Source organism: Schistocerca gregaria, chromosome 9 (genome assembly GCF_023897955.1).
Source record: "Schistocerca gregaria isolate iqSchGreg1 chromosome 9, iqSchGreg1.2, whole genome shotgun sequence".
NCBI lineage: Eukaryota > Metazoa > Arthropoda > Insecta > Orthoptera > Acrididae > Schistocerca > Schistocerca gregaria.
Window position 1 is genome coordinate 241,348,863 of NC_064928.1, and position 13,121 is coordinate 241,361,983.

The 13,121-nt window shown below is 42.0% G+C and overlaps 1 protein-coding gene across 4 annotated transcripts in view; it reads right to left on the reverse strand.

Moving 5' to 3' along the window:
- Positions 1-13,121, reverse strand: part of LOC126292181 (zinc finger CCCH domain-containing protein 14) — a 203,091-nt gene that overhangs the window by 85,490 nt on the left and 104,480 nt on the right. For 2 of the 4 annotated variants that reach the window (XM_049986020.1, XM_049986018.1), the window contains 4 exons: positions 10,945-11,343; positions 7,665-7,737; positions 5,847-6,041; positions 1,230-1,443 (listed from right to left, as the gene is read on the reverse strand). In XM_049986020.1, the coding sequence (XP_049841977.1) occupies positions 1,230-1,443; positions 5,847-6,041; positions 7,665-7,737; positions 10,945-11,343 (881 nt within the window). The remainder of the gene's footprint in view (positions 1-1,229; positions 1,444-5,846; positions 6,042-7,664; positions 7,738-10,944; positions 11,344-13,121) is intronic. The other 2 variants (XM_049986021.1, XM_049986019.1) reach the window with 1 other exon arrangement.

Below are 13,121 nucleotides of genomic sequence, written 5' to 3' on the forward strand. Positions count from 1 at the left end.
CAACTTGCTGATACCGTGACCAAAATGGGGAAACTGATACGGAATACATTAGTCAGTATTTACTATATATTTTTACCTGACTTATATTTTTCAAATTTTTAGCACCGTGCCAGGTCTACAACAGTTAATACTTACTGATTCCTTTTAAAACACAGGCGAGTACTGTGTTGTGCAGCGATTGCACTTTTTTTTTGCGGATATATCATACCTGTTCTTAGTAGTTTGTCGTTTTCTTTATGGCCAAGATGGAAGTTAAAGAGAGATTAACTTGTTATCAACTGAGTGCACTGTGCAGTTTTTCAGTAACTGTTGCACGAAGCTGAAAACAGCGTTTATACCTAGTCTTAAGAGGGAGACTCTTCGGAACTGAGTCACACCTGGAGCAAACTTTACTATTTGTTACACTGTACCATTCGTATTCTAGGTTCCCAGTCACGCATTTTAGGCTGGTAACTAACATTTACAAGGGGCTTTTACATAAAGCCCCTAATAGTGACGGTTCATTCAAGAAATTCTAATCCTTATTATACACACAGGAACTGAAGGTCAAAGTAATTCCAAAATAACTCTATTACTCCTCATAACAAATGAACCCCACACACTGCAGCAAACTTGACAAAGGCCAAACTGCTCCACAATCCTGACAGCTAGCTGTTCTGTCAGAACTCAATAATGTATAAAAACAACAGGCCTGCCTCACTTGTGCTCATACTGAAGTTCTCTGGCAATTAAAGACTGTAATCCTGTGACATCTTCAACCCCCCCCCCCCCTCCCCTTAATAACTGCAATGTGCATCCACCTGAACCTGCTTACTGTAGTTTAGTCCCAGTTTTCCTATACCGTTACACTCTTATCTGTTAACAAATTAAGGATGCCTCAATGCCTGAGTAGATGTCCCACTGTAAGACACCTACTGTTAGTCACTTCCCAATTTGACTCAGTATATCCTCATTAGTTTCTTGATCTACCCGTCTAAGCTTCAGCAGCAGCATCACATTTCAAAGATCTTCCATTCTCTTCATGACATGTCTATATGTCCATAATACTAAATTTTCACATAAGGCTACACTCCAGACAAATACATACAGAAAAGAATTCCCCACACTAACCATCACCACAACAATTTGCCTAGTACTGATAGTTACCTCTACCTCTACAAAATATGAGAATAGAGAAGCACACATCTCAAGATTAATATGAAGTCACAGGCACAATAACAGGAACTCACATGTCCATGTGGGGCACTGTGGTGACGACTGTCGGTCTGACGGCAGCGACTGTCGCCACGGGCCCCCCCTCTCCCTCTTCCTCATCCTCTTCCTCCTCGTCCTCATCCTCGAACACCGGCTGTCCATCGTAGCTTCTCGTGTCGTCCTTCCCCGCTGCCGAGTGTGGCGGTATTTCGGCCACCTCTTCATCTTCACGCTCCGAAGAGGAGTCGCCTGTAGGAGTGGTAAACACTGAACTGCACGTAAATGAACAAGAGACGAGAGCTCTTACACGAAAGTGGCTCCAAACTAGAAACTGTAATTCCGCCACAGTACATCTTTCGAAAGTAAAGGTTGAAGACAGAAATGAGGAGTCACGGCAGGCACCCCTCGATGCCTTGTAAATGCACATTTTACATTCAATTTTTCTGTTTACACCCACAATTCTTGAAGTCTGTCAGTAACTCAAAGCACTGTTTATTAAGTCCCCTGCACACAATTTTACCACTCAGAAGTTCAGTCGATCTGGAATTCTCATAGTGAAAAGTGAGTCAGTTGTTTATGTACTGAAAGATGTGGTATCCACTGCAGCAGAATGAGGCTGTAAGCTCTTAGTGCAAGATTTCATGTACTACTAAATGCTATATTGACATTATTTTAACTTCCTGAATTACATTGTAGTCTAAAATCACAATTTTTCAGAACAGTCACCAGAAACCATTTCAGCATGTACCACACACAACCATATGTAGCAAACTTTGCAAAAGTATTTAGCTTTGCTGTCCTTGCATTTGCAGCACCTTCCACTTTTCACTGGTGGGGGATCTTCACCTATTCTTTGTTCTTTGGCGCTGGAGAGGTTAGTGGTAAGCCCGGGAATTTTGAGTGGGAGGTTTGGCTGCGTTGCACGCACTGTCAGATATGGTGTTAAGAGAGACTTTAATAGGGTTCTGAGGTAGTCTCTTCTAACTGAAACGTTCCTGTTTGCTTTGAATGTAATGTAGCCATTGATAGCTGCAACGTTCAACAACTGAAAAGAGACAGAGGTCACTGTCTTGTCCCTCTAGCAACAGTATATTTGCCACACACAGCATCAATGACATCTACGACACCCTCTCTTTTGTTGTAGTACATTATTATACTGTTTTTTTTTTTCTTTTCGTCACTGTCACTATTTCACCATCATGATGCATTGACAAAACAAACAGTATTGATTTGTTTTGTTTTGGTACATATGAGAGTAATGTGACATCTTCCTGAGATCGAAACACACTTGAGAACTCTCTTAGATTTTTTGGGTAAAAACTCAACTGGAATTTCAGGCTTATTTTTTTAAAGTACCAACAAAAGTAATAGTCTTTTCTTGTAGCACTTTTCTAATGATTGGGTAAGAAGTAAACCAATTATCTATTGTCAGATTTCTTCCAGACCAGTTTACTGAGTCTACGAGACACAAAAAACAGACTGCATTATTACTGACTATGAATGCTCCTTGTGGCTGTGCACCTGCACAGATTTACAAATGTTTTACGTAGTATGTTTTGGAACATGCCAGGATCAAAACCTTTATCCCATACTCAGTAGGTTTATTGGGTATACATATTCTGAACCTGCTCCTGCCTCTGTACGGAATGAGCATGTTGTCCAAAGTAATGTTTTCTGATGGAGCAAAATATGCACAGCAGTTGGAGACAAACATATTGAGAATGGATCTTATGGCAGCAAGATTATCTTGGGCCTTTCTTTCTTGCATTATACTGATGTTGACAAACCTGATACAAAGAGTAAAAAATCTGAATCTTTTCAATAATACTTGCTCGAAAGATTTCTATTCCATTCCAACCTGTATTCCAAAAATCTTCGATATTCATTTTACTGTCGTGCAATGTTCCACAGCTAAGTAAACTAGGCCAAAATATGCCTTCAGTACATCGAAACTTACTTTTACGCCCAGCCATATTTGGGTCACTCATACATTTGTTTCAAACTCAATCAATTCAGATACTGGTCAATTCAAAAACTAAATCAATCAATGCATTGCTAAAAAAATAACTGCCACGATTCTAACGCTGAGTGTACATCCATCACAGCTTGAATGCTTCTGGGCAAATGCATGGTAACTATGTTGTGATGCGTTTTTCGAACTCTCTGTGAGATACAAGTTTTTCTCCACTTAGTTGCTCCATTCCTTTCTTTATATAATCGCATAGGTGACATACATGAGTCAGTTATGGGAGGATAAACTTGAATTGATAACAGTAGGTATATCAGTGCTGGCAGAAAGCTGAACATCTTCCTCTTCACCACCACTTATTTCACTATTACTGTCACAATCCTTGTTTATTTCGAAGTCACGATCACCATTTATTTCGAAATCTGGGTCAACATCAGAATCATCTACTTCACTCTCTTTGTCATAAATTCTGTTAATTTCACTGTATGAAAGATTCTCTCTTGCCATTTTAAATTTTAAACTACTGACAATCATAATTCAGTTTTAGGACATCATAAATAGTTCGCAAAGTAACTCAATGACAGATCTACACCAAAATAAAAATTGGATCGCACTGGCAGAAATTAGTAACAAACAGTCGTGCTGGGTCTAAGAGACCCGCGTGTTTTTTGGAAGACTGCCGAACAGTGACTAATCAAAGCAAAACAGCATTCATGATATGAATGCTTTCTCTCTGATGTTACAGGAAGCTAGCAGAGTGCTTGAGTCAAATCGGCAACTATTAGAATATAAATTCAGTGAAATAAAAACTAGTGGGTCTTGTACTCCCAGCCCGACCGTTCTAGGGTTTACGATCGTGGAACTTTACCAAAGTTCATTGCGAACATGTCAACTGTTCATACAAAATTCTATCAAAATCAATGACAGTTGTGCAGTAATCTTCAGACCACTTGGCATGGAATGACTCCACTACCAAAATTTGTGTTGAGACAAATGTAAAATACCAGTACCTTCTTGCTTCTCATATTAAGATAAGTACGGAGCACATTAACTGAAATAAACCTAAGAAGTGTGGATAGGTAATGGTTGTATAGCTATGAAATCATGTGTTCGGCCAAAAGGAAGGATGAGGGAGGGGGGGGGGGGGAGGAAGAGGGGGGGGGGGGGGGGGGTGACATGCCTGGAACATACATTGTAGACTGGACAAGTGAGTGATGGTAGGGCTGACAGCTAAGGCTCAGCAAGTTGTACACAAAATGAGGAGAGAGGGAGAGAGTAAGGGGGAAGAGAGGGGGAGAGTGGGGAGTAAAGGGGGAAGAGAGGGGGAGAGTGGGGAGTAAAGGGGGAAGAGAGGAAGGGAGTGGGGAGTAAAGGGGGAAGAGAGGAAGGGAGTGGGGAGTAAAGGGGGAAGAGAGGAAGGGGGGGCAAGGGGAAGGGTCAAGCGAGGGAGATTTGGGGAGGGGGGGCGTAGAGAGAGAGAGAGAGAGAGAGAGAGAGAGAGAGAGAGAGAGAGAGCACTGTGAGGCCAGAGTACTGAATGACAGTGGCCAGATATGTTGGAATAATGGTGGTGATGAAAGGGTAGATGAAATCAAAATATAAGAGAAATTAACGGATGGGCATTAGAGAACACTACGGAGAAATGCAGATTACAGTTTGACAGTGACACTGCAATCCCTTCAGAGGTGTCAAAGGTCTCAGAAGATCAGCTGAACTAAAGGACAGTGTCTCAAAAAGGGGTTTTAAGACAAACATTGACAAAAGTAAAACAATGGAGTGCAGTTGAATGACATTAGATGATGTAAGAGAATTACATTAGGAAATGAGATATGGTCTGAGCGATTGCTATTTGGCAACGAAATAATTAATGATGACAGAAGTAAAGAGCATGTAAAAGAGGCTTTTCTGAAAAAGGGAAATATGTTAACATCCCCAGTACATTTAAGGTTTGAAATTTTTTTCTGAAGGTATCTGTCCAGAGTGTAGCCTCGTATAGACGTGAAACGTAAAAGATACACAGTTTGCACAAGAAGACAACAGAATCTTTCAAAATGTGGTGTCACAGAAGGATATCGAAGATGAGCTATGTAGACCGGACAGTTAATGATGAGATATAGACAAAAGAAGCAAATGGCATGACTCTGTACTGCCTGAAGCATCAAAGAATAATGAGTGTGGTAGGGGGCAAGAGTGGAGGAGAGGGGCAGGGCATTAAAATCGTAGAGAGAGACTGAGATTTGACTACAGTAAGGAGGTTAAAATGGGTGTACAGTGGAGCAGTTACGTATAGGTGAAGAGCCTCACACATGATCGATCATTGTTGAGAGTTGCATTTAAATGGCCTTCAGACTGAAATCTGAAAACAAACAGATAAAAGCAATGCAAATTCAATAGGAAAAGGTGAGCAACACGATTCGTGTAGGTTCAGTAAATAGCCAGGAAATTTGAGCACAGTTGAGGAATGGAGACAGATACAAACTGAGAAGGACAAAGACAATAACAGATGGAAAGCCGAGTTGCGCAGATTCACAGAAGTGGTAACAGGATGGGGAAACGGGGTCAGGGGTGGGACACAAGGTTACAGAGTGTCGGCAAGTACGTGGTGACAAAGGGGAAGGGGAGTGGGAGGTTGGAGGGGGGTGCCGAGGCGTCACGCGGCGCAGCCGCCCTTCGACCCACTGACCGTCGCGACTGCCCTCGGGAGACAGCTGGATGGTTATTTGCTGTGGCGTGTCAGCGGGCATGAAGGCCTTCGCGGATTTGCCGGCAGTGGTCACTACCGGCCTCCGCCTCCCGGCTCCGCGTAGCTCGTGCAGCGTGCAGTCGTGTCGTCGCCCGTCGTCGAACTGCTCGTCCACCTCTGAGTCTCCCACGGCTCCTGGACAGTCACAGCAAATCTGTCATCACATGGCGCAGTGTGGTGGCCCCCGATCTTAAGCTCCAGATTCCGTACTGCACCTACACGAAACCTCAAGCTAATCTCATAAAATTGGTAACTGGTGCAGTATAGGGAAGGGGGAACGCACCTTCCGTGAGCCTCGAGCACTTGCAGTTATATCGAATGATGTGAAATCGTCAATACTTTCAATTTAGGATTGGAGAGGAAAGAGAAAGGTGTGAAATGTGGAATAACTGAAAAGTGTGTTTTGTACGATCAGAGCTAGCATAACTGCTCATCCTGCCTTCACTAGTAAGTGTTTATCACAAAATCCTTTCGAACTCTACTGTGAAGAACCTCCGAAATTATTTTCTTATTGGTCGACTTACCACTTACTTTCTAGCGTCCTACTGTAACACCACTCTCACACGCTTTGCTCCTCCTCTTTTCTGGCATTCCTACAGTCCACAATTTTCACTTACGCAACATGCTACAGACGTTCATTCTCAGAAATTTCTTTCTGAAATCAAGGCACAGGCTTCATACCAGTACACCGATTTTAGTGAAGAATGCTCTTCATCGTGACAGCTTTGCTCCACATGTCAAGCACTGTTCTGCTTCCAAGGTAGAATAAATCCTGAACTTCATCTACTGTGTACACCTTAATTTTGACATTTACTTTGATACCACTCTGATTTCTGCTGCTTCTCAGGATTTTCATCTTTCTTTAGCTTACTTTCATTCCATATTCTATGATCAGTGGGCTATTTATTCCACTTAACAGATTCTGTAGTTCTTACTCGCTTTCAGAGATAGTAGCAATGTTATCAACAAATCTCATCATCGACATCTGACCGCCCCAAGTGTTATTCCGCTTGTCCACTTAAGGACTCAACTTCCTTTTCTTCATTCCTTCTTCAATGTATGTGTAGAATGGTAGATGAAAAGAACTGCACATCCACAATGTTGTCATCTTTTAATCCCAAAATATTTCTCTTAGTAACCCATTCCTATTGTTTCATCTTGGTGGTGGTTCTGTATGTACCCTGCCTCCTCCCACAATTCGATTCAGTACCTCTTCAGTAGTTAATAACATATCTACTCATGCATCTTCAGGCCCTCCTCCAATACAACATTTAAACACTTCTATTCTCATTTTGGCTCTACTGCTTATTGTCCATGTCTCACGTCCACACAAGTGTTATAATGTATCACTGTGTTTGGACCGATACCAAATAATTTCGTTCTTCAAAATTTGTTCACAATATAAAAGTCAAATTCAGATGCAATGAAATTCTCCTCTAGTCCAGCGCAGAATATTTGAAAAGCAGGCACAGTCAAGACTGAGCACATTATTTTCACCTGGGTAGAATGCTCAAGGCTTCTGTATGGAAAGCAGTAAACGTTTATTTGGACTAAAAGGAGGTCACACAACTTTCTCACTGGTTTGTGAACAAATTCTAAAAAGTAGTATTTTGATATCCAGAGAAAAGTAAGCTCAGTTTTGTTTTCGATGTAACGATGACTAGAACCACTAAATATTAAGACTACAAAATACTTAAATTAGTTCAAATAATTGAAACTGGAAAAAAAAAAAAAACTGCTAAAATTCTTGCTACGGACCTGATTCATTTGATACCGTTACAGCAAAGTTCTCCCTGTTTAGGAAGCCTCGAGTGAATATGGCCTCTGGATTCTGTAACAAAAAATTAAAAAGTAAATTCCAAGAACACTTAGTGCAAGTAACAACTTCAAATAATCTGTTATTCTGATAACAGTATCCGGAAATAAAATGTGGAACACACAACATACGAACAATTCCACAGAATGCTAAGTAAAGAAAAAAATATCTGTTTAGATTGTAAAATGAAACAACACACACAGACTGTTTTGTACCATTCTATGTCCTAAGTGGAAAGGTAGTTCTTAGTTATGGATGAAATAGAGGCTGTGTATTGGACGGACAGATGGATGGACACACACACACACACACACACACACACACACACACACACACACACACATGGTGGTGTGTGTGTGTGTGTGTGTGTGTGTGTGTGTGTGTGTGTGTGTGTTTGTTTTGTTTAAGAATTAGAAGATTTTTCACATTTTTCACACATAATTAAGAAACAAACTTGTTTCCATATGACAATCCTACATTTCATGCACTGAACATTTCTTTAGAAGTGACTCCACCTTGGACTGAATGCTGAGAGGACAAATAAGTGTAAGATGACAGTCTTATCAGTTGCTACTGTTCTGTCAGTATGTAACCGTTGATCATACAGGGCAGTGTCAGGTGCAACTTCTGTGGCTGTACCACTTACTGGAGTGGTCCAGTACTCCTACAGTTCAACTTATTTGCAAGTGAAAATCATGCCTCCCGAGGTATCAGCCTTCACTGGGGCAGGACAGCCAAATATTATGTGACCCGCACTCTCTACCGTTTGAGACACTTTACCTGTCAGTTACTATCAGATCCTCTGACTCTGTTTTCATTCTTCCTCTTTTAAGACAAAGATGTCCCCATCTCTGTCAATATTACAGTCCTCTAAGTGTTTTATGTATCATCATCATCATCATCATCATCTTTCCTTTCTCAGACCCTAGGTCTGGTTAAAAATGGAAAGTGACACGGACCTTGATCAAGCGTGACTTCCTTTTAACTGTATGGTATATGTTACATTGCATTTAGGAACTATCGGGTAATTGAACATGTATCAATAATAACAGATTTCTATAGTTGTATATATACACTTGGATGTAGCTGTATTGCATTGATGTACTGGTGATATTGTGTGGTATTACTCCTATAGTTGATAGTATAATTGGTATAATGTCAACTTTATCCTGATGCCACATGTCCTTGACTTCCTCAGCCAGTTTGATGTATTTTTCAATTTTTTCCCTGTTTTCTTCTGGATATTTGTTGTATTGGGTACAGATATTTCAATTAGTTGTGTTAATTTCTTCTTTTTATTGGTGAGTATGATGTCAGGTTTGTTATGTGGTGTTGATTTATCTGTTATAATGGCTCTGTTCCAGTATCATTCTCCAGTACATTTTGTGGTGCATACTTGTATGTGGGAACATGTTGTTTTATTAGTTCATGTTGTATGGCAAGTTGTTGATGTATTATTTTTGCTATATTGTCATGTCTTCTGGGGTATTCTGTATTTGCTAGTATTATACATCCGCTTGTGATGTGATCTACTGTTTCCTATTTGTTGTTTGCAAAGTCTGCATTTACCTGTTGTGGCATTAGGATCTCTAATAATATGCTTGCTGTAATATCTGGTGTTTATTGTTTGATCCTGTATTGCAATCATGAATCCTTCCGTCTCACTGTATATATTGCCTTTTCTTAGCCATGTGTTGGATGCGTCTTGATCGATGAGTGGCTGTGTTAGATGATACGGGTGCTTGCCATGTAGTGTTTTCTTTTTCCAATTTACTTTCTTCGTATCTGTTGATGTTACGTGATCTAAAGGGTTGTATAAGTTGTTATGAAATTGCAATGGTGTAGCCGATGTATTTATATGAGTGATTGCTTTGTGTATTTTGCTAGTTTCTGCTCGTTCTATAAAAATTTTCTTAAATTTTCTACCTGTCCATAATGTAGGTTTTTTATGTCGATAAATCCCCTTCCGCTTTCCTGCTTAATGTGAATCTTTCTGTTGCTGAATGTATGTGATGTATTCTATATTTGTGGCATTGTGATCGTGTAAGTGTATTGAGTGCTTCTAGGTCTGTGTTACTCCATTTCACTACTCCAAATGAGTAGGTCAATATTGGTATAGCATAGGTATTTATAGCTTTTGTCTTGTTTCTTGCTGTCAATTCTGTTTTCAGTATTTTTGTTAGTCTTTGTCCTAGATATTTATAGGCATCTGTTTTTTCCAACACTTCTATGGAGCCGCTGTGGTTAACCAATATGTAATCATCTTGTTTAGTGTGTTTTCCCTTGACTATGCTATTTTTCTTACATTTGTCTGTTTCGGTCTGTCGGGACAGTGTAACCGTCTTCCACTCGAGCACTTCGGATTCAATAGGCATATGACAGAGATGAGAGTCTGCCAGAGCTGATGACAGGTGCAGAAAAATGGACGTGGTTTGAGAAGCTCTCTATTAGCTGTCAAACTACAGGAAATGAAAGTGTGCACCCTCATCTGGTAGGTGGAGACTGACACTGATCTGCAGCACCTCTGTACCAGTGCAACGGCGGTGGCTATTTCCAAGTGCCACGCGCATCAGCGGGAGGTAGAACCCTGACACGGTGCCGACCAGAGCTGCCACTGCAGCTGGCCAGAGGTAGAGCGGCATTCTCACAGGCCAGAGTGACTGCAATTACTACCTCGGCCGAAGGCTTGTCGGATTCTGCGGGCAGCCCAGTGGCACGAAACCACAGACCACGAGTGCAGCGGAGGCCGCACAATGGAGGACGTCTGATCGGACACATAAGCCTTCGGCACTCTGTCGCAGAACTCTCCTCTGGCTCCTCTGCTTCTAAGCTATAGTGCCTGCCTATTTTTAGGTTCTTACATCGAATCATTTTGTCACCTGAAGATGGTGGCACACACAGCCAAATGAAGGAGAGGTGCTTAGCCAGTTTGTTACAGCAGTGTTGCCACACATTGATGTAATGTGTGGGGCCGTATCCACATCAGCTACATCGTTAACTGTGTTATTCAGAGACAGTGTCCCGAAATTTCTCAGTGTTGAAGTACTCCGCACTCAGTATTCTGTGTGCACCATGAGCACCGTTGTCGTCATCATCATCGTGACCATTATTATTACTATTGCTGTTATCTATGTGAATGCAGAAAAAGAAGTACTGTACAATCAAAATGCAACCAGAAGTGGTCAACCAGACACATAAGGACACAAAATAAACAATGCCCACCTGGAGTGCCTCATCCCTGTAGTTATCCTCTCCTTCCTGTTCTCGCTCGTCTTCCTCCTCTTCCTGGTGAGATTCCACTCTGTGCCGGACTGCAACTCGACGCCCCTCTACCCTGTGCCGTGCAGCCACTGTCGAGACGGCGGATGGGACAGTGCTGGAGGCAGACGCGACAACCGAAGCTGCTGCAGCAGCGACACTGCGCTGGGCCTCTGCGACTGCCTTGAGCAGGAGGTTCTTGTTGGCCTGCATGGAGGCGGGCAGCCGCGGTCGCGGTGTGACGCGAACCACTGACGGCAGTGCCACCGAAGGCACCACCTCGCCCTCCACGTCGCGGTTCTCCGCCACCGATTCGCGAGCTCCCGTCGGGACCACTTGCGAGTTTACTGATGGCCTGCAGTCCTGCAACAGAAACCGAGAATGTGGTACGGCACTAATATTAAAGTTTCAAAATGAAAGTAAATGTAGGTGTCAGACAAACTGCGATGATTCTGGAGAGACCCTCAGTGTCCACACTCTGAGGTGAAACTGTGGCTCCTTCTTAGGTTTCAATATTAGTCAGTGTGAAGAAGAGTCACTCAACAAACTTTCATCGGTACAGCCTCTCGAACGATTGAAGCAGTGCGGAGGCAGGTCGTACGCATTCGGGCGACGAGTGGTCTGGCTGCAACAGCCGCCTGGTGCCCAAGACAGGGGGTCTACATTGGTAGATAAAAATGGTTCACAAAACCACTTTCAAACTCTTCCTCAACTGTTCCCCTGTCAAATACCATGTGGAAAAAATAAACACCTAAATCCTTTCAGAAGGTTTCTCATTTTTCTTATTTCGCCACAACTGTCCTTCCTCCCTAGAATGGCAGGAACTGACACAATATTTTCACATTCAAAGGACTTTATTCATTTACTGTCTAATTTTGCAAGAACACAAAAGTATCTGGGATCAAATGGAATTATCAAAATATGACAACCAGTCCAGAGCACTCAGAGCTACTCGATGTAGAATCCTATTACTTTCAAATACTCGAAGCGGGTACTCCTTAACGCTATATTCTATGTTTCGCTCCTACACTCGTAGTCAGCAGATGAACGGAGACCATAGTTCTTCGAGATGTAACCACACCTCCCTCGACCATTCCTAATGTGGTTCAGCCTCGACCAGATTTAGTGTCTCAAATGGCATACCTGGACCACCTTTGTCGGATCTCAAACCGGGTGAGAGTTATCGAATTGACATTCGTTCTGTTGTCATCAGCCGGAGGTCATTTCAGAAGAGCTGATAGTTTCTGAATTGACCCTGGATGATTTTTGTGATTTCAGAGTTGTCGATGGAGCTCTTAGGTCATCCAACGAGGGAGATTTCTTACGAGAAGTGATCTCGTCGAGGGAGTTGAGTTTAGCTTAGCTGCTTTCCTGTTAAGATCTTACGGAGCAGTATCAGTTAGGACAGATAACCACTGGAAGGGAGTAGACCTAACAGTACCAGCAATAATTCTCAAAGCTTCATTAAGTTGTACATCAATCACTGTTGTACAGACACTGTTCCCACACACGAACACAATATTCACCAGCAGGATACACTAGATTGTAGAAGAGAAAATCGGCGATTGAAATTTTGAGAAAAGATCTTGCCACAACAAAAAAAGCCTATGTTACAATGATTAACCAGACATGACATAGAATAGTGACTTGTTTAATCTACATACTACGCGCTACAAAGGCAAGACAGTTTGACAACTGTGTTCAGTTTATCAGAAGTCATTATTGCTGTCCAATATTACAACAAAACAATCTACAAATAGCTCATCCCAGTTATTCTCAATAACCAAAGGAAAGTGCATGGAGGCCTCGGTATCCACACCACCAAAAACACCAGAGTCAGAAAGAAAAGCAGCCGATGATGTACCACTGTCACATCTGCCCTGACAGATTCGTAGAAGCAAATGGAGATCCCAGTCAACAGATGGACTGAGTTCTGTAGCCCCCTCCTGAAAAAATTGGGTCATGTACTTTAATCTGTTACGGACAAAATTTATATCTTCAGAAATTACTAAGTGACATCTACATCCTTTGTAAACTGCCTAAGTGCATAGCAGAGAGCCCTTAGCAGAATTCCACACATTAGACTTTCTTCCCACTGTAATCACACAGGAGTGCTGAAATAACGACTGTCGAATGTCTAT